Raw genomic sequence first — 20380 nt, 5'->3', positions numbered from 1 at the left:
TTTGAAATTCCCCCGTGAAGAACACTGATGGGTTCACAAAGTTTTGCACTTGAATATAAACAAACACTGTTCCCCTGTGTAAATATATATTCTTGTCGTCTCCTCTTTTCACCAGATTTGTTAGCTTCATCATGTATGCCATACTCCAGGCTATGTTTCAAATTGTTCTCAAGTACGTTCATATTTGTGATGGCCTGGGACTCGGGCTCGGGCTCAGATCCAGAGGAGTCTCAGTCTGCACCAGATCCTTTGCCTCAGGCATCATCTGAACCAAGTCTGGGGCCTGATCCTGAAGAGTCCCAGTCTGCACAGGTTCCCCTGCAACAAACACCAGCTGCGCCAAGTCAGGGGCCTGAGCCTGCCCTGGCTCCAGATGCGGGGATTACCTTGTTGCCTTCAGCTGAGCTATCACTTATAGCTGCTCCACTACCGGTTTGGCCAGGGGAGGCTGAGGTGGCCTTTGGGTCTAGTAACCCACCAACGTCTCCTGAGCTGCAGAGACTAAGGTCTGAGAGAAGGAGAGACCTGAGTACTCGCAGGAGGAGTGCTGGTCTTCAGGCGAAACAGGGAGGTGAGTCGCCGGGGGATCAGGACCGGCCGTTACCCCGACGAAGATAAAAGGCTGTCAGACCCTGCCCCAGGTTTCCGGGAGCACCATTGCTATATGCCAGACCCTGCCTGAGATCCTGTACCTGTCCTTGCCTGGTTTCCTGCCTCGTGTCCTGCCTTGGCCCTGTCGGACTGACTCCTAGTGGAACCTATGGATTCTGGACCAGACCTGGACCGCGGTTCTCGGGTTACCCCTGGCCAGCACATTATTTTACTTTCAATTGCATAGGTTTTCTGCTCTGTTGTTTTCTGGCCTGGGCTCCTTTGGGAGGAAAGGCAGGATAGGCTATAAACAAACAAACAAACAAACAAACAAACAAACAAACAAACACACTTGGTTCCTCTGCACACCCTGAAGAGGTTCAGTTTGACAGCAGCAACCAAGGGCAGAACAAGCGCTGTGTGCAACATGGGGCAGCTACCAAAAACAGCACACCTACCTGGCGCTTTCTTATATAACAAGCAATTACACTCAGAGAACGTTGTGATAAGTCAGCCATGCAGTCTGTTTCCCTGCTGGCATCCTCGCGATGAAGCGAGGATGTCATCATAGCTGAAGCAGATGCTTCCAGCTCTTGACTTATGTTGTTTGTACAATTTTCTGTTTCCCAAAATCAATAACCATCTTTCAAAAAGAAGAAGAGGAAGGAACAGAACTGTACTGTACAGAATGTTACAGAGGCTCATAGGAGAGAGCTCGACACAGGAATGCTGGTTTTGGCGACTGGCCCGTATTGTTCATAAGTCTGCGTTTGCCCCCAAGAAGCACGAAACGCTCCGATCCAGGTGTGTGCTTCACTCTTTGCAGGGTCAGAACCAAAGTGAGTGATAATGACTGCTACAGCCAATAAAAGGTAAAAAAAGGCAAAGGACCCCTGGATGGTTAAGTCCAGTCAAAGGCGACTATGGGGTTGCTCGCTTTCAAGCCGATGGAGCTGGTGTTTGTCCACAGACAGCCTTCTGGATCATATGGCCAGCATGACTTCTGGTGCAACTGGACACCGTGATGGAAACCAGAACGGCCGGGAACACTGTTTGCCTTCCCACTGCAGTGGTACCTATTTATCTACCTGCACTGGCGTTCTTTTGAACTGCTAGGTGGGCAGAAGCTGGGACAGAGCAACCAAGTGATCACTCCGTCACAGGGATTCAAACCGCCAACCTTCCGGTCGGCAAGCCCAAGAGGCTCAGTGGTTTAGACCACAGCGCCACCCGTGTCAATATTATGCCTCCCAATGTGTCAATGCAATTTACAGATAAGAAGGCTACTTAGATGGGAAATGTATGGGACATTGAGATCCTAAAAGGAGGTGCAGTAATGATGAATTTAAAATGACAACAACCTAGGCACATACCAAGCATATGAGGATACTTACTACAGATCAAGGCAACAGCCATGCGCAACAGCTTGAATTGGCACTTCATTCCAGACCAGTTCTGGGGAAAGAGAGGAGATGGGAGTCAACAATCTCCAATTAAGTGTTTCACATGCTGAGAATCTGGAGGTAGATATGAATCTAAAGGACCCAGAGGGCTCTCTCCTACCCCCCCTCCCCCCACACACAATGCCAGCGAACTAGCTTCCCTGCAGCTTCTGCAGCCTTTGGCATACTCTCAACTCACTGGGCTTCAGGGCAGAGAGAAACAAAATCAGAGATTAGCTTTCTGAAGTCAGTCAATTCCGCCTGCTTCTTAAGTCAGCAGCAATGCTGGCCAGAAGAGGGAGATGTTTTAAAACAAACCGACGGGACAGGGAATGCCAATTTATTCCCCCTGCACCACACAACACTGCATAATCGCATGGGGTTTTGAACGCCTGTCCTTTCCGCTGTGAAACCCTTACTCAGGAGTCCCCAAGCGATTCTCACAGTTCATCTGTTGGGTGAAACGTCTGGGGGTGGGTGGGGGACGAAAAATGAGATAGGGGTTGACCCGCCACATGGTAAATTGTCACCTACTCTCTAACAATTTCACAGATGAAAAGAAGGACTCCTCTGCTGCAACAGAATAGAGATACAAATATGAGACTCTTGCCCCTAGGTATGGTTGAATCTGTCAATTTCAATTTCTGTTTCTCATTTTTCAGTTCACATGTCTGCAGCAATCTGCAATTTAGGAAAAAGATCCTAATGAAACTTAAGCAGCAACTTAATGCAATTTTCTCCTAATAAACACATTTTTTGTATGCCATTTTCAAGATTCTAAGTATTTTCACAAGCAATTGGACCCAATATATATACTCACTAATATATGCATTTTATGCACACTGGCTGGACAACTGCAGCACAAAACTGGAGAAGTGAAAATTTCAAAGGATATTTGTGTTTCAGTTCATATATGGGTCTGAGAAGGGCAAATCAGGTAGATTCTCATTAAAATGCGAACCACATCACATTTGTTCCCTATCTGCCCCAAATTGTTTTCTTTTAATGTATTATTCTGCATTTCCTTTTATGGACAGAGCAGCATTTTTATATAGACCATCTTTAATGAGACTGATATCATCAGTTTATGCAAATAGCTCTCCTTTTCAAGCTGTTACATGTTGCTCTCTCTCTCCCATCTACCTTCCCAGTTTGAAAGAAAAGGAACAACCTGCAGCATACACTGCGCTTTCCTAAGCAGGAAATTGGAAAGACCTTGTGGCACACAGCTTAGAAGTAGTGGAGGATCAATAAGAGAGCCCTGCTGCAAAGTAATGCAACCTGCAAAATTTAGAGGACAAGCTCAGTTCTCAAGGAAGAGAGACCGAAGGAAAGACTAATATTTAAGCACAGAGATGATGGGTTAGAATGGATAATGACCTTACAGGTGTAGTTAAGGCACTTTGCTGAATAGGTATTTAGGTAAGAAAGCACTCACTTCATCACATGTTCAATATTTGCATGCCGAGGCAATAGCTAAAGGTGCTTTGCAGCATAGCCTTTCCAGAGTATGCAATCATGCTGACAATCTTCAGCATGGATTATGACTGGGGTAGCATCAGAAATGTTTATTCGCCAGGCTTGTACATTGATAGCATTTTCTGCTGGTCAGATCAGCAAAAAAAATTCTACCTGTCAAAACACGGTAGGCTCCTTTGGGTATTAAATAACACATTGCGGAATCATGCATAACACAGTGCCTGATCCTCTGTCCCCTTATTTAGATGTATCTTGCACACATATTCTATAGCGCAGTAAAATCTGAATCCAACTGTGACAAGTGAACAATTATTACAGATCAGTTGTACTACTTGTGATCCATCCCCTGCCCCTACAGCCAGCTCCAGTGATTGCGAAAATTGCCACTAATTATATCTATGACCTTGTGAGAATGTATCCAGGAAAAGCTAGAACTGCGAGATCATTATTGCCCATTATTTAGGGAAATTGCAAACTGTAAGGGAAGAAAGAGAAATGAACATTCCAGCTCATAACTTGCTCCGACGCAGAGGAGAATTTCTCATTTAGTTATTATGCAGCATCAAGGAAATACATGTTGGAATTGGTATCAGAAAGAGAGAAATTCTCAACCCTGCGCTATTCGGAAGTAAGCCTCACTGACTTCAATGAGGCAAAGTTGTATACGATTGCAGTCTTAAATATCTTTCTCTTCTACCACTTTATATTATGTGTATCTCTAAAACATAGGCCAGCAGAACATACGTTGCAGTGCTGACCAACATAACAGAAAGCAGACAAATCCAGAGTTAGTCACCTCAATATATTTAAAGATCAGGAGCTGAGACTTGAAGCGCCCAGCTTTCTTTTCTCTGACAGAAATCAGTGCTACCATCAGTTTGTCCTTGACACTAGGCAATGCCACAAAATATTGGCTGATCCAAAGGCAAGCTTCCTGAGTGCTGATTCTCAATAACTTCAGTGGATCAGGAAAGTTGAACAAGCCATAGGGATTTTTCCAGGGTGAGGTGTTAGCAAAGCAAATTCTCCAAAGAAATAAACAAACATATATAACTAGCATCAGAAAACAGGTCTATCACTTTTAGTAGATCTGGTGACTGAGCTGTGTTAAGGTCTGGGTAGACCTGGCCTCTGAGAAGCTTATAGTCTAGGTCACTCCATTGTTTCCCAGCAGGTAGACTTGCTGTTGATCTATGGGTGAACCTGACTCTCAGGTAACTTCTTTCCACTTACCACTGGAATCCTCCATCCTTTTTCCCTGGCTCCCTTCATCTTCTCCAGCCCTTCACTAATTGCACTGCTGCTGCTACAATCAACTTCATTGCCCACTCCCCACTGCACTGATTTAAAAGACAGCTGCAAACCATAAGCCTGGACTACAGCTTGAGATTGCCATACACTCCTTCCAGCAAAATGAGTATAACTCTTTTCAATAGAACAGGCATCAGAACTACCCAAGCTGCATTTCTGAAAGGCCCTCTGTAAGAATCAGTTATACTCAGTCTATTAACAGACACAGAAATGCCAGAAGATACCAACAGAACGGGGAAGAATTTGCTAGGTGTCACCACCAAAGGCATGGATCTTCTGCCATTCTGATTGCAGAATTCAGTATGTGAATTGCAGATTCCTGGACATTATTGCTTGCATTTTTGAGAATCCTTCAAAACAAACAAATGTCAAAATAAATAAAAAAATTAAAAAATTGTCCAGTAGCACCTTAGAGACCAACTAAGCTTGTTCTGGGTATAAGCTTTCGTGTGCCTGCACACTATCTGAAGAAGTGTGCATGCACACGCAAGCTTATACCTAGAACAAACTTAGTTGGTCTCTAAGGTGCTACTGGACAATTTATTATTATTATTATTATTATTATTATTATTATTATTATTATTTATTTATTTTGACTGCGTCAGACCAACACGGCTATCTACCTGAATCAAGAAACACATGTCAACCTCTCACGTTCATTGTTTTGATATATGTATGCTGGAAAGTCCAGCCTGGGAGCTCATGCCATCAGCTTCTGGGGAGATCACCAATGTCATGAAACAAGTTGGCTTTTTTATTTATCCTGTCCTTCCTCCGAGGAGCTCAGGGTGGCATACAACTGGGGTCGGTAAAAGATAGCTCAGGACCTACTTATAGATCTGTTGGAGCCTTATAGAACATTGACAAGGGTTTCTGTCTCTCAAGCGATCAGCCGTGGCAACAACAACATAACTTTCCCCATCTGAATGGGAGTGTTGAAATGAAGAAAGCTAACAAGGAGCAGACTGTTGTATGAAAGGACTATGAGGTTAGTTCTGGTACTGTACACAAATTTCTAGGCTCAGAATGCGCTTAGAGGCACCCTGTTCTTTAATACTAACTATATGCCTAAGGACTGATCGATTCTGACACTCAACATTCCTTTAATCTTATGTATTTTGTACCAGGCACTCATTGATGGATCTCAGGGTTCTAGTAAAAAAACAAAGTCGTGAGTCAGAGCATCTAATGTCTGAGCACAGAGTACACTGAAACAGGCTTGGCTACAGAACAAAAAACAAAACAACCCCCCCCCAAACAATCTAGTAATACAGATGTGACAAGTCATCACCCCAGGAATTTTTCATAAGGCACTTCACAAAACTTTAAAGTCTCTGGCTGGGCCTGTGGTAGACTCATTTTTCTTTTATGAACAAAGCTCTGGGTGAGATGCAAGGGCTAACCAAGCAAAATATTACAGATCAATAAATCTGAGCTTAAGAACCCAGAGACGAAAAATCAATAAATTTTATGTGCACTCTGGGGGTGGGGTCTGACAAGATGCACACACACTCATGGACATAGATCTGATGAGTTCTTCAATTTCCTTTTTTTATTGCGCAAGCCCTGACAGTTTTATAACTTTATCCAAATCTCCTCACTTCCTCTCCTTCTTCCCCCTGAGAGGACAGTTTTAATCTCCCTCCTTCTATGGGGGTGGATGAACACAGTTGGGGCGCAATTAGTTGTTCAGTGCCAGGTGTTTCGTGCTAATAGTCCCCACGGAATGTGAAGATAAGACAGATAAGCAAATGGCAAGAGATGCTTTTTTGTGAGCCTTTCCAGCTTTTGTCGACCTCTGGACACTCCCTAACAGGTCCCTAAAAAAATGTGCAGATGAGCAGCACAAACATAGACTCCAAATGTGTCACAGAGCTTTTTATATGTCTACAATTCACAGCCGAAGTCTTGGTTAGCAGCTGAGTTGATCCTTAAAAAGGTAAAGGTAAAGGACCCCTGACAGTTCAGTCACAGATGACTCTGGGGTTACGGAGCTCATCTCACTTTACAGGCCGAGGGAGCCGGCGTTTGTCCACAGACAGTTTTTCTGGGTCATGTGGCCAGCATGACTAAGCCGCTTCTGGCGCAATGGAGCAACGAAACCAGAGCAGCGCACGGAAATGCCATTTACCTTCCCGCCAGAGCAGTACCTATTTATCTACTTGCACTGGCATGCTTTCAAACTGCTAGGTTGGCAGGAGCTGGGACAGAGCAACAGGAGCTCACCCCGTCGTGGGGATTCAAACTGCTGACCTTCTGATCAGCAAGCCCAAGAGGCTCAGTTAGCCATGGTAATTGACTATCAGGGAGTTCAAATATTATATGTTTGGGTTCATTTTAGGATGGATGAATCTGCCAGTTTTAGTCTCTGTTTCTATTTTTTCCAACCGTAAGTTTCGCTTGCCCCATTTCCAAATACATTTGCAATCGAAAACAACAGCTGGATTTTACAAAAACATCTCTGCATCTGATCACTCAGGAAAAAAATACATATTCGCAAACTTAGGACAACTGTCTTTGAGGAAAAGGATTTTCATAAAGCTAGTTTGGGGCAATGCTTTTATGGTCTACAAAATTTGTAACAAACCACACCAGAACTGGAAATACAGTTGGCAAAGACAGCACAAGAATTCAGGTCTACGGTTGATTGAAAATATTTTGCAGTACATCTGGAGGGCTGGCTTATAGCTTCTCTGTTAGAGTGACAATGAAGTAGTCTTAGTATAAGGTTATTTCTAGATAGTTTTATATCCCACAGAGATTAAGAAAGATTATGAGATCAGGAATAAGTATTTGCTGGAAAGGATGTCACAGGAAGGGAACTTACATTCACATCTAGTGGGTCTGCCCTCAAATACAAACATACCTGGTAGAGGTCATGCATGTTAGTTGTATTATAGCAGGTTTTTGCTTACAGGGCTTTCCTTTAGTTTTTTAAGATCTTGCAAAAATGAAAGATCGGGATTTTATTCAAAGCATATCACTGCAAATATATTGAACTTAATTTGGCTCCGGAAAGACTTTGAAATGCCAAATGTTGGTGAATTAGCAAGATCTGGGACATTATAGTTATAAGACCAAGCAAAACATGTTTTATTAAACTGAGAATGGCCAGAATTTCTGGTGATACACTTAAAAGGTACCTTGGAGACTGACTTAACCCCTATATACCCAGTAGGCCACTACGGTCTGTGGGAGTCTTTATCCTGCAAGTTCCAAATATCTCAGAAGCCTGCTCTACAATAACTCTGTGAAGGGCTTTCAGGGTGGTTGTCCCATTCTGTGGAATAGCATTTCTGTTGAGAGGTGACAGGTTCACTCTGCACTTTCTGGAAACAGTTGAATATATTTTTGTTCCAACAGGCATTCCCAGTTCTATAAATGGGTCTGTGCCATGGGCGTCTATTTTGTATTGCATTGCTTTGTTTTTACTAAATTTGTTTTTTGTGGGCTTTTAAAAAAAATAATAATTCATTTTTCAATGTATTTTGCAATATATTTCATTTTGCAACAAGAACTATTGCAAACTCATTGGCTATCTTTGCATTATTCACCCATAACAGCATTCAAGGTGTCACAAAAGAAAGGGAAATACATCACCAGACCATGCAAATAACATACAAAAATAAACTCTAATCAAGGAGATCTCTCCAAAGGCCACCATGAATCTGTGAGGAAGTCCTCGTCTGCTCTTCCTGTCTCATGTACATCAATCAGCTTGAGGTGTTTGTGTAGAAGCTGATTAATAAAATTATAATTACTGACAGCAATAATAATGAAGTAAAAATATTTGTTAATATTTTGCTGTGGAAGAACATAGCAAGAACACCCCCACATCATTCAGCCTGGACACTGAGGTCCAGCTCCGAGGGCCTTCTGGTGGTTCCCTCCCTGTGAGGTTGCACGGAACCAGGCAGAAGGCCTTCTCGGCAGTGGTGCCCACCCTGTGGAACGCCCTCCCATCAGATGTCAAGGAGATAAGTACCGTATTTTTCGCTCTATTAGATGCACAAGACCATAAGACGGGCCTAGTTTTTGGAAGAGGAAAACAAGAAAAAAAATATATATTCTGAATCCCAGAAGCCAGGACAGCCAGCAGGATCGCAGTGCAGCTTATGGGATAGCCATGCACAGCCTCGCCCGGGCAGGGGTTGAAGGCTCCCCCAAGAGCCGTGCTCCCTTTAAAGAGCGTGTGCAGTGTGTGTGCGGCTCTTGGGGGCTTTTCCCCAAGGAGGGAGAAGGGCAGCCCCTCTCCCTCCTCAGGGAAAAGCCCCAAAGAGCCGCACACACACTCCACACGGCTCTTTAAAGGGAGCGCTGAGCAGAACCTCCCGGCTGCATTCGCTCCATAAGACGCACACACATTTCCCCTTACTTTTTAGGAGGGGGAAAGTGCGTCTTATAGAGCGAAAAATATGGTAACTATATAACCTTTAGAAGACACCTGAAGGCAGCCCTGTATAGGGAAGCTTTTTAAGGTTTAATGTTTTATTATGTTTTTATATACATTAGAAGCCGCCCACAGTGGCTGGGGCAACCCAATCAGATAGGAGGGGTACAAATAATAGATTATGATGATCAAGAATGAATTCTAGATGTTGTAAAAACTGGGATTGGTATGGATAGGCTGAGAATATTCTGTTAAGTTTCTTCATATTGTAAACTAACAAAATATTAACAAGGATGATTTTATTTTTGGAACCATGGAGATCAGGTTTTGAATGTGCCTCCATGGAGAAGGGTACCTCTAAGAAGCAGGCATGATGCAATGTGGGACTGACATCATGCATATTTAAGAAAACCACACAGCTCTCGACGGTCCCACCAGCACCTTCATCTGTAGTACAGAACAGAGGAGTGCCAGCATCTATGGACTGTGGTGAAGTGTGATTTGTGCCCTGGATATGAATCTGACAAGTCTCAAAGACCACCGTGCAGATATGCCTCTAGGCTAATGATTCAGGCAGTGAGGGAAATTGCTGGAGAATGCTCCCATCTGTGTCTTACAGTGCTCATGGGTTTTGTCTATAAATTACTCCAGCCATTGAACAAAAAATCCCCCAAAACCTTTGCTTCTTTTCTTCTAAACTAATTTTCTTTTATGCAGTTCTCCGCAGAGATTAGTAACATAGTCAAAAGGCTCAGGGTGCTGCTATTAAATATTGCGTTTTCTCCTCCACTCTTTATTTTCATGCATCTTTATTTAGTTTATTTCCCCCCTTTATTACTTCCCGTCGGGTGAAATGCCTTATTGCTTGCTCTTCGTTTATTTATTTGCAGGAACATTTCATTCTGCAGCCAAGGACGTTTTTATTTCTTGCAGCTACCCAGAGGCACTCAGGGAAGCAAAAAGATTCCAACGAACCTTTTCTCCCACAAGCAAACAAAAAAGCGTAACGAAAAGATGAGCACTGACATTAATGGGATGCAGCAACAAATGCAAAAGATCATTTTCATTATGGAAGATTTCCCCTCATCAGCATTAAGTGAGAACGCTTTGTTTCAGATGCCAGAACTGGGTAATGTGAGAAGATTCTACAGCCAAGCATGAACAACACAGACTTGTGGCATCATAAACTAACACATCTATTATGGTATAAGCTTTTGATGGGATGCTGTACATGAATACCATATGTGTCACTCTAAAAGCGCGGGGGAAACTTGTGTGAAATAGAAAGGTGACAAAAGTAATTCGCACAAACAATTTGAAACAGACTTATGGGCATACCAGAGCTACATAGTTTGGTCTGCTAATCTGTTCCTACTGACTAATTAATTAATTTTATTTATTAGATTTATCTGCCACCCTTTATCAAAAGATTTCAGGGTGGTTCACAAGATAAAAATACAAGAAAAAAGCACAAATAAAAAGTTAGAACAGAAACAACAAAACAATAGCCCACCCCAAACACATTTAAAAGGACGTAGAATATTAAACAGCCAAAGGCCTGGTTAAAGAGGAACGTTTTTGCCTGGCACCTAAAAATATACATATAATGAAGGCACCAGGCGAACCTTCCTGGGGAGAGCATTCCACAAACATTCTGCATTTTCATCATAAATGGAACATGGTCCAAAGCTGGAGCATTTCTGGAAGTCAGCCTAAACACAGAAGCTTCCCTCCTGAATTCCTTATCTGTAGTTCATAGCTCTGTGCTGTGGTCATACACTCAGACAAGGATGTGTGGTTTTTGTCTTTGTTGCCTATACTTTGTGAAGGCAATCTGGTTTAGCCAATAATGCTGATGACGACCAGCAAAAGACCCTTTCTTTGGGGCTTCCCACAGGCATCCGATTGGCCACCGTGAGAACAGGACGCCAGACTAGATGGGCCATTGTCCACTGGCTCTTCTTATGTTCTTAAAAGCTTAATGAAGAGACAGTAACAACCGCAGCAGTTGGCTGTTCCTAATACTGGAGCAGCTTGGATTCCAAGCAGCAATTCCGTCCAATGAAGTCATGCCATTCCTGGTCTCTAACTCAAATTGTATCACTACTTAGTCTAGTACTTACCATTACTATGTTGGCTAGGTGAGCAGATATCAGGGCGTACACGCCTCCAGATGAGCCCACGACAGGTGCAGTCATATCAGCAATAGACACTGCCAAGGAACCTTAGAGAGAGAGAAAAGGGGAGGGGGGAAATTTTTATTGCAAAAACCTTGCTAAGCAAGAGTCAATCTTCTTCCTCTTTTTTTTTTTTTTTTTTTTTGCACATGAAGTTCTCAGAAAAAGGGGCATTTACAGATTATCACAAACCTTGCTAAGCAAAAGAGCTGACCTCCTCCCTCTTTTTCACACATGGAAAGGGCACCTACAGATTGTTGTTAATTCGTTCTGGAGGTCCGTTCTTAACCTGAAACTGTTCTTAACCTGAAGCACCACTTTAGCTAATGGGGCCTCCTGCTGCTGCCGCGCTGCCATTGCACGATTTCGGTTCTTATCCTGAAGCAAAGTTCTTTACCCGAGGTACTATTTCTGGGTTAGTGGAGTCTGTAACCTGAAGTGTATGTAACCTGAAGCGTATGTAACCCGAGGTACCACTGTAGTATGTGAAGCCACAGTCAACGACAGGCAGAGTCAAATCAGTCTAATTTTGGGTGTAGGGAGAGAATTGGGCCAGTCCTGCTTTCCAAGCCTAAATCATTTTGCTGATGGAGGAAAAGTACAAGGTGGTCACACACACACACACAGCCTGACCCACTTCCTCTTGCAGCTAAAAGACACTTGGAGAGGAAATTGGTCATATGGTCCCCATGCATATTGGCATCCTAGGGGGGATGAGACACTAGCCTAACTTAAAGTCCCAGCTGAATGAGGTTTTGCACCTGTGAACTCTCTCTCTTCCGAGGGCTCTATGCAGTCCTATATCTACATCAGTTTTAGAGGTGGGATGGGAGGTTAAAACACACACCATTGTGCTTGTGTCTTCCAATCAGTAGAGCCTTGACCCAGGCTCCGTTTTGCTGAACACCATATCTGCTTTACAACTACAGTGGTACCTCGGGTTACATATGCTTCAGGTTACATATGCTTCAGGTTACACACTCCACTAAGCCAGAAATAGCGCTTCAGGTTAAGAACTTTGCTCCAGGATGAGAAGAGAAAATGTGCAGCGGCAGCCCCATTAGCTAAGGTGGTGCTTCAGGTTAAGAACAGTTTCAGGTTAAGTACGGACCTCCGGAACGAATTGAGTACTTAACCTGAGGCACCACTGTACAGGGAGGCTACCTGTAATTTGCAAGGCTAGGGAACAAAACCAAATGAACTCGTGCAGGACCACACACAAAAACCTATTGGGAACTTTTGTGATTTAGGAACTTTTCTACTAATAATGGGCAGTGTGATAGATAGGTCCCCTGAATTCGTTATTTGAATTGGAATCGCGTTTTGGAAATGCAATCACTGTTTCGAGACCTTCCAGCGCTCTCACGCAAACGGAGGTTGTGCTTGTTTCCCAAAGTCTGCACACCTGACAAGTTAGATCAGAAGCAAAGAGCAGATGATGTGGACAAATGGGCTGGCCGCATGCTAGAAAGACAAGCTAACAGGCAGCTGATGCTATAGCTGCTGAAGGCCAAGCTACAAATTCCCCTTCACCATTTTTAAAAACAAACAAAAAGGTCACTGGAGCTTGCATTTAGGTGTGGAGGGTTCTATTTCTTTCTGTACCAAATTCCCCCCTCAAGCTGCTTCTCTCTGCACACACACAGAGAGAAAAAAGAGACACTCCTCCTCAGCCATCCTTCCTCCACTCTCAAATGCATCCTCCAGTGGCTTGAGGACAGGCCACCTGAAGGATCATCCCCTTCCATATATACTTGGCCAGGCTCTAAGATAATCTTCAGAGGCCTCTTCTCTGCCCTCCCCCCCAATCACCACAAAATGAGGTGAGGCAGGCAGGTAGCTGCTTATGAGAGGGCCCTTTCAGTGGTGGTGCCCTATTTATGGAATGCCCTACAGTACAGTCGTACATTGGAAGTCGAACAGAATCTGTTCCGGAAGTCCGTTCAACTTCCAAAGCATTTGAAAACCAAATTCTGATTGGCGATAGGAAGCTCCCACAGCCAATCAGAAGCCACGGAATCCCCATCAGACATTCGGCTTCCAAAAGAACATTCGAAAACCGGAACACGCACTTCTGGGTTTCAATCGTTCTGGAGCCGATTTGTTTGGGAGCCAAGGCATTTGAGATCCAAGGTACGACTAGACAAAGAACCATTCCTCGCCTGCCGTTTTCCCTCTTCAATCTCTTCCTCCAGCCACGTTTCCCCAATCTTAATTCTCTTCCTTTTGCCTGACTTCACTGTTGGAGCACCCATTTTTAACTGTGCGGTTGTTGTTGTTTTAAATGAAGAGCCACATCTCATGTGTCCATCTTAACCACCCGGTTAAGAATTTTGCATAAATACTTTTGGTTCCCCTCTCCTGTATCTTTACAACTGCGCTGTATTTGTGTCCGAACTACTGCTGACGGCACCCACTCCTTTCTCTCCACTGCGAACGATTTGAAATTGTTAAAGAAAATATTTTCACCTGCATGCTGCGAAATAATTGGTTGCAAGCTAAGAGATATTTTTCTGCCTGTGATTTTTCCTGGCAACTTCTTTTTAGACCAGCTCCATCCTTTTAATGAGAAGGCAGCACACCTTCACCCAGCTTTTTTTAAATTCTTAGCATTCCCCCCCCCCATAGTCTGACACAGTTAAGGTGGGGGGAGGGGTGACGACGACACAAAATCAGCTGAGGAGAGGCAAAATATGTACGGTGGATGGATGAAAGAGGAGGGGGGGTAAGAATCAAACACACAGAGCTGGAAAACGAGAGAGTCGGAGACAGAGAGCACAGATGTGATATTCTCAAAGTAACAAAAGCAAAAAAGAGCAAAGACAGGTTATTTTGCCAAGAACTTCATACGCTAAATCAGGCCTGCCTGAAATTTAATTACAACTCCCATCAGTCCCTGCAAGCAAGGCCAATGGCCAGGGGTGGTGTGAGTTGTAGTCTAGTAATATCTGGAGGTTCCCCACATTTTGGATGACCAAAGACACTGAGGATGGACAGGGATGGGGAAGAGTTGGAATGGTACACACGTGAGCACACGTAGGCTTCATTTCAGGCCTACTTCTCCCTGAGTTGAAGTCCACAACCTCCCAAGGTTCCACTGTCAAACAGCTCTTACTGTCAAAAAATTTTTTTGCCGCATGTTTAGTTGGAATTTCCTTTCTTGCAACTTGAAGCCATTGGTTCAAGTCCTACCCTCCAGAGCAGGAGAAAGCAAGCTTGTTCCCTCTTCCATGTGACAGCCCTCGAGATATCTGAAGATGGCTATTGCATCTCCTCTCAGTCTCCTCTTTTCCAGGCTAAACATACCCCAGCTCCTTCAATTGCTGCTCATAAGGCTTAGTTTCCAGACCCTTGATAATCTTGGTTTCCCTCCTCTGCACACGTTCCAGCTTGTCAACGTCTTTCTTATATTGTGGTGCCCAGAATTGGTGCCACAGTACTCCAGGTGTGGTCTGACCAAGGCAGAATGGAGCGGTACTATGACTTCCCTTGATCTGGACACTATACTTCTGTGAATGCAGCCTAGAATAGCACTAGCTTTTCTTGCTGTTGCATCACATGGTTTACTCATGTTAATTCTGTGTGGACTCATACCACTGGCTATGTCAGTCATAGGACCAGATACTCCAGATGCACTGAAAAGGACCTTCACTCTAATATGCTTATGGAGCCCCCCTCCCTATTCCTAGCTTTCTAATCCAATTATGATATTTATGCTTCCCACCTCCATGTACTGCCTCATAGCACATAACTCTTTTTTTAAAAAAAATTGTTCAGTAAGGCACACTTCTATTGTACCTTTATTTGTTCATTGCAGCAAGACTTGCTATATAGGTAAGGACCGGGGCAAGGGAAAGGGACAAATAGCTAAACCTGCCAGTCACTGTCCCAGTCCCATGGCACCCTCCCTGCAGTTGCCTCCTGCTCTCTCCTCTTGTTATAATTAGATTTGATCTATCATCAAGCCAGCTTCCTTCACCTCCAAACTGCAGAGGCGCAAGACGTGAATAACAAATGCAGTACAAATGTAAAAATCAATCAGTCCATGAAGATCTATCATCCCATAGATTCACTGGTCATTGGAAAGTTGCCATGTTGGGCCCGAACCAAAATCCTTCAGCTGACAATTACTGACACTGCGGTAAACAACGGTAAAGCCAAATCGGATATATAGATTAAAAAATAACTCCTGGGTACTTTATCCCTCAGGAAATCTCTTCACATGAAAAAAGGGTAGTAAGCCCCAAAACTGCATCTGTGACCTTATAACTAATTTCTCCCCCTCATAACTAATGCTTAATTATAGTAGTTCCTGATCCTGCACTCACTGTACAGCTCAACTGAGAAATGGGATCCTCCTTAATGAGGGTCCTGGTTGCGTGCGGGCCCCTAAGGCACCCCACAGGGTAAGCTGTGGCTGGGCATGGCCCAAGACTTAACAGTCGGGTCCTGGGATCGCACCAGGCTGTTTGGGCCAATCGGGATGGACGGCGTGATTCCGGGGCCTATAAAAGCGGCAGCGCGGCGTAATCGGGGGCACTTGCTTTGCACTGCCAAACACCCTCCCCCCTCCCTAATTTTAGGTGCTGCTGCTTTGGCCTTGCTTTGGATTGGGTCACCTGTTTTGGAACAGGGGCTGGGTAGGGATTTTTCCATTTGGCAGATTGGCTGTAGCCACTTGGTTTTCACCTACTCCCTTAGCAATCGTCACAACTTTGTAAGGTTAGGCGGTTAGGCATTGGCTTACTGAAATGTGTGGGAGGGGAGGTGCGGCCATCACCTGCCCCTCCAGAAACAGGGTGTTCCGGTAAAGGAATCTGGGGGTCCTGGATCTCACCTGAAGTCGCTTGAGGGGCTAGGGCCATGCCAGGACCACAGAAACCCCGGGGTGAGCTTCGGTTATCTTCATCAATATTGCTCCCTTGTTTGGTGTTTACCCTTTCAGACTACCAGCCAGCGAGGCAGGAGTCAGTTATAGTCTGTTGCCAATGCCTAAGCCAATACCGCTCACTTTGCTGTAATCAATAAAGCTGTGGCCTAAAATTTTGCCCAATAATTTAAACTAAAATTATGTGTCAGTTATTTACAAGGGGAGGGCTTGGGGCCCTCGAAGCGCAAACACAGCACTAGGAAAAACTACAATAACTTTCTCAGTTACCAACAGAAGTCCTGTTCACATGTCTTCATCTGAACATACAATAGCTTAGAACTGGGGCAGGGGCACAGACCCCCATAATCCTGGGCCAACGGGCTCCCATCCCAACTTTCACATTTTTAGTGCAAACGTCTGAAGGAGGTTTCTATGTGCGCTCAGCGCTCATTTAACAAGCTTAGAATCATCACATCAATTAGCAAACAGGAACCTTGACAAGACAGGGGATCCTACTGCAGAGAGATTTGTAGGCACACTGAAGCGGAGCCCATGTGCCTGGAGGTTGGGAGAAAAATTTGATCAGGTCCACATTTTAAAGTGGACCAACGCAATTTGCACTCCCTGAAACAATCAGCAAAACAATTCACAGCTATCCTTTGTAATTTGAACATCTATGAATCTTGTGATGTAGGCAAACGACATGTACAAAAATACATACATAGGTGAAAAGAACATAACAGTGTATTATATTAGGGCGAATGCTTGCAAAATGTAAATATTAGACAAATTGCGCATTAGAAGGAAAGCAAACTAAAACGTTAGATTTTTTATGTAGCTTTAAAAAAATGACAAACTGATGCAGAAATGTGGAGAACTGAACTAAATACTAGAAAAATAAGAAACTGAGAGAAACCAAATTTGACAGATTCGTCCATCCCAAAAAGGGGCCGGTGTGGTCTGAAACATTCAGCTTGTCACAGTGCATTCAAAGGAGGAACTATGATCACACCTTGACAAACTCTAGACTTGGTTTGATTTTACTTCCATGCAGTGTCATATTTTTAAAATTACTGCAAGCAGTGATATTTTTCTAGAAAAAGAGGTGCCGGAGCTCACGGTGAACGCCTCCTGTGATGGGATGATTAGCTGCTTGTGCGTAAAATCGTGGTCCCTCAGAGTTTGTGCAACTCCACAAACCTCTGTGTGTGACAGAGCTCCTCAAACATGTCTGCCCTAGTCACTTCCAGATTCCGACAGTGGTTGTTTTCGGAAGCGCTTCCAGCATAGAAGCTCCTTAACGGAAACACGTCTCCTGGATTCACGACGTGACAGCTTCCTGCGAGGAATGGGTCTCCCTATGGGAGCTTCTGACACCTCCCCGCTGTTCTCGCTGGACGTGTCCCTGAGCCCTCCCTCTTCCCTGCTAGTTCCTGCTTTAGCTGCTGCGTCTCTCTCCGCATTCATGAGACCTTCCTCCAGAGACCCATCTCTCCCCCTGCTGGTCCCTGCTTTCGCTGCTGACTCCCTCCCAGCCTCTGTGAGCCCTTCCCCCACCTGTTCCTCCGATGGCAGTTCCCTGACACCTCCCTTGTTCTCTAATAACGGCAATGGTGCCCACCTGAGAGGTGCCAGAACTGAGTTATGGTGAGCTGCTGCTGAAAAAAAGCCCTGACTGAAAAAATTATATAGTGTTGATAAGGACAACATTATGGTGGCAAAAGATAAAGAATCCCAGAAATTTAGCTAGCTAGAATGATGATAATAGCAATTATAAATTTGCCCACCCATACCACTCCGCTGACCAAGGCAAATGATGAGCACCTTCTCTCTCAGGAACCTCAACCATGGAGATGAACCACAATTTCAATATCAGGTTTATTCACCCATACAACATACCTGCTACAACTCCAGCAATGTAGACAAACCCGATCCTTGCAGCACCATGTACCATTTCAAGGGGGACTCCAACTAGAAGTTGAAGGACAACATTGAGTCCAAGGTGCTCTATCCTGGGGGAAATGGAAATAGCATTAAAAAATAAAATAAATAAAATTCCTGCATTACAGGGGGGTTGGATTAGATGACCTTGGAGGGTCCCTTCCAACTTTACAATTCTGTATGATTCCCTTTGGTACCAACAGACAAGTACAGAGACTTTGTATAAATAAATAAGTCACCATCTTAGTGCCAGGGTTTTGGGTGGGTTTTTTTTAAAGTTTATTTTTATCTAGGTTAAAATAGATTATTTCCCTAAGTGGGGGGGAAATGCCACGATTCAGGTTTAATAACCCTGTCTTTAAGCTATGTTAATTAGAAAGTATATTTGCAAGCAGAGCAATTAAGGATATTGCTTATAGGCTGGAAGACTCTGGTATAAATCTCAGCTCATCCACTAACTGGTTGGACAGCCTTAGGCAAGCCACCACCTCTTAAGATAGCTAGAAAATGGCCCTCACAGTTCCAAGTAGTTAAGTAGCTACAAAACTTAACCAGCCTTGATTTACTGCCTTCTCCCACCTATTATAGCCGGGGGGGGGGACCCACAGATTGTCATGTTAGCAAACCTAAAAGTGCCTTTGTACTCAGGATCATTTAGAATTGGGTCTGTTTGTTTTTAATGGGTAAAATTAGGGACGTGGGTGGCGCTGTGGATTAAACCACAGAGCCTAGGACTTGCCCATCAGAAGGTCGGTGGTTCGAATCCCGTGACAGGGTGAGCTCCCATTGCTCGGTCCCTGCTCCTGCCGACCTAGCAGTTCGAAAGCACGTCAAAGTGCAAGTAGATAAATAGGTACCGCTCCGGTGGGAAGGTAAACGGCGTTTCCGTGCGCTGCTCTGGCTCGCCAGAAGCGGCTTAGTCATGCTGGCCACATGCCAGCTGTACGCCGGCTCCCTCGGCCAATAAAGCGAGATGAGCGCCGCAATCCCAGAGTCGGTCACGACTGGACCTAATGGTCAGGGGTCCCTTTACCTTTACTAACGGGTAAAATACCATTTGGAAAAAAGATTTTAAGAATCCCTTATACAGAAGGAAGTAGAATGAGATGAAGGGTAGTACCTAAGAAAAGTCATGGGAAGATGCCCAATGTTTTCTAAGAAAGAATTTAATGCCTCTTGCGGGGCAATGATTTATTTCGATTAGAAGACCCTTAGAGGTTCTGTTCCTCAGTGTGTTTGATGCATGCCTGCTCTTTTAAAAAAAGTCTCAAGAAGCATTCCATTCAGCCCAACTCCTACTGCAGCCAGGAGCATCCGAGCCCCATGGTCAATAAGCACCCATAAAACATAATTAGCTTTCCCATGCTCTGAATGTGTCATTCTTTAGATGACAATATAATTGATTTATCAAGGCTTCACCTTCTCCGCAACCAAACAAATGGGCCCTCGAATCAATGCAAGTCATTAGTTATGGCAGCAATACAAATGGGTGGGCCCCACAGATAATTAACGTCCGCTTAGCTTTAAAGCGGAAGGCTAAAATTTACAGCTTTGGTTTCTTAGAAAGCTTTTCTCCATCGGGATCAAGACACAAACAGCACATTTTGGGGAGCTCTCAGTCACCCTTAACAACTGCCTTCTCCTCAGCTACCTTCTGGCTGTCACAAACGCCCATAAAAAAAAGCAGATGAGCACCGTAAATTAAGAGTTTCAAATTAACATTTTAAAGTCACAGCAGGAAGTATGACAACAATAGACTCCACCACCTTTATATTAGCCTGCCTTTTTGGGGTGGGGAGAGAGGAATAATGGCCTCGCCATTAAAAGAAGAAAGAAAGAGGTTATTACTACTCTTCCAGAGATTTATTTTATTCTCTGAATGTGAAAATAATCTAATGAGGGTAGGCTGGCTATAAATGATGGTTTAGCTACCTAACTGTAGTGAGTATTCCATCATTAAAAAATAAATAAAGCAGGGGTTGCTTCTCAAGTGGGGAATGTGTGTGCACACGGTTTTGATAGCTTACACTTCCAAAAGATTTAGAATCCACTGCAAAAAAAAAAAAAAAGTAATAAGGCTGTGCTGGCTAAGTCTCTTAATATTTACAGATGTGAGGCATTGGATAGTGTATCTTCCCAAGAGTTTCCCTTGGAAACCAGCCAAAGTTGTGAAAGAAAC

At 44.0% G+C, this 20380-nt stretch overlaps 1 protein-coding gene across 14 annotated transcripts in view; it reads right to left on the bottom strand.

The window, feature by feature from the left end:
* RHBDL3 (rhomboid like 3) overlaps positions 1 to 20380 on the bottom strand; it is a 140685-nt gene that overhangs the window by 9906 nt on the left and 110399 nt on the right. For all 14 annotated transcript variants that reach the window (XM_083490242.1, XM_083490247.1, XM_083490244.1 and 11 more), the window contains 3 exons: positions 18160 to 18272; positions 11337 to 11437; positions 1986 to 2046 (listed from right to left, as the gene is read on the bottom strand). In XM_083490242.1, the coding sequence (XP_083346368.1) occupies positions 1986 to 2046; positions 11337 to 11437; positions 18160 to 18272 (275 nt within the window). The remainder of the gene's footprint in view (positions 1 to 1985; positions 2047 to 11336; positions 11438 to 18159; positions 18273 to 20380) is intronic.

The sequence above is a fragment of the Podarcis liolepis genome (genome assembly GCF_965112155.1).
Source record: "Podarcis liolepis genome assembly, chromosome: 2".
NCBI classification, from domain to species: Eukaryota; Metazoa; Chordata; class Lepidosauria; order Squamata; family Lacertidae; genus Podarcis; species Podarcis liolepis.
The sequence above is the reverse complement of the archived record's forward strand: the minus strand, read 5'-3'. Positions and strand labels throughout refer to the sequence as shown.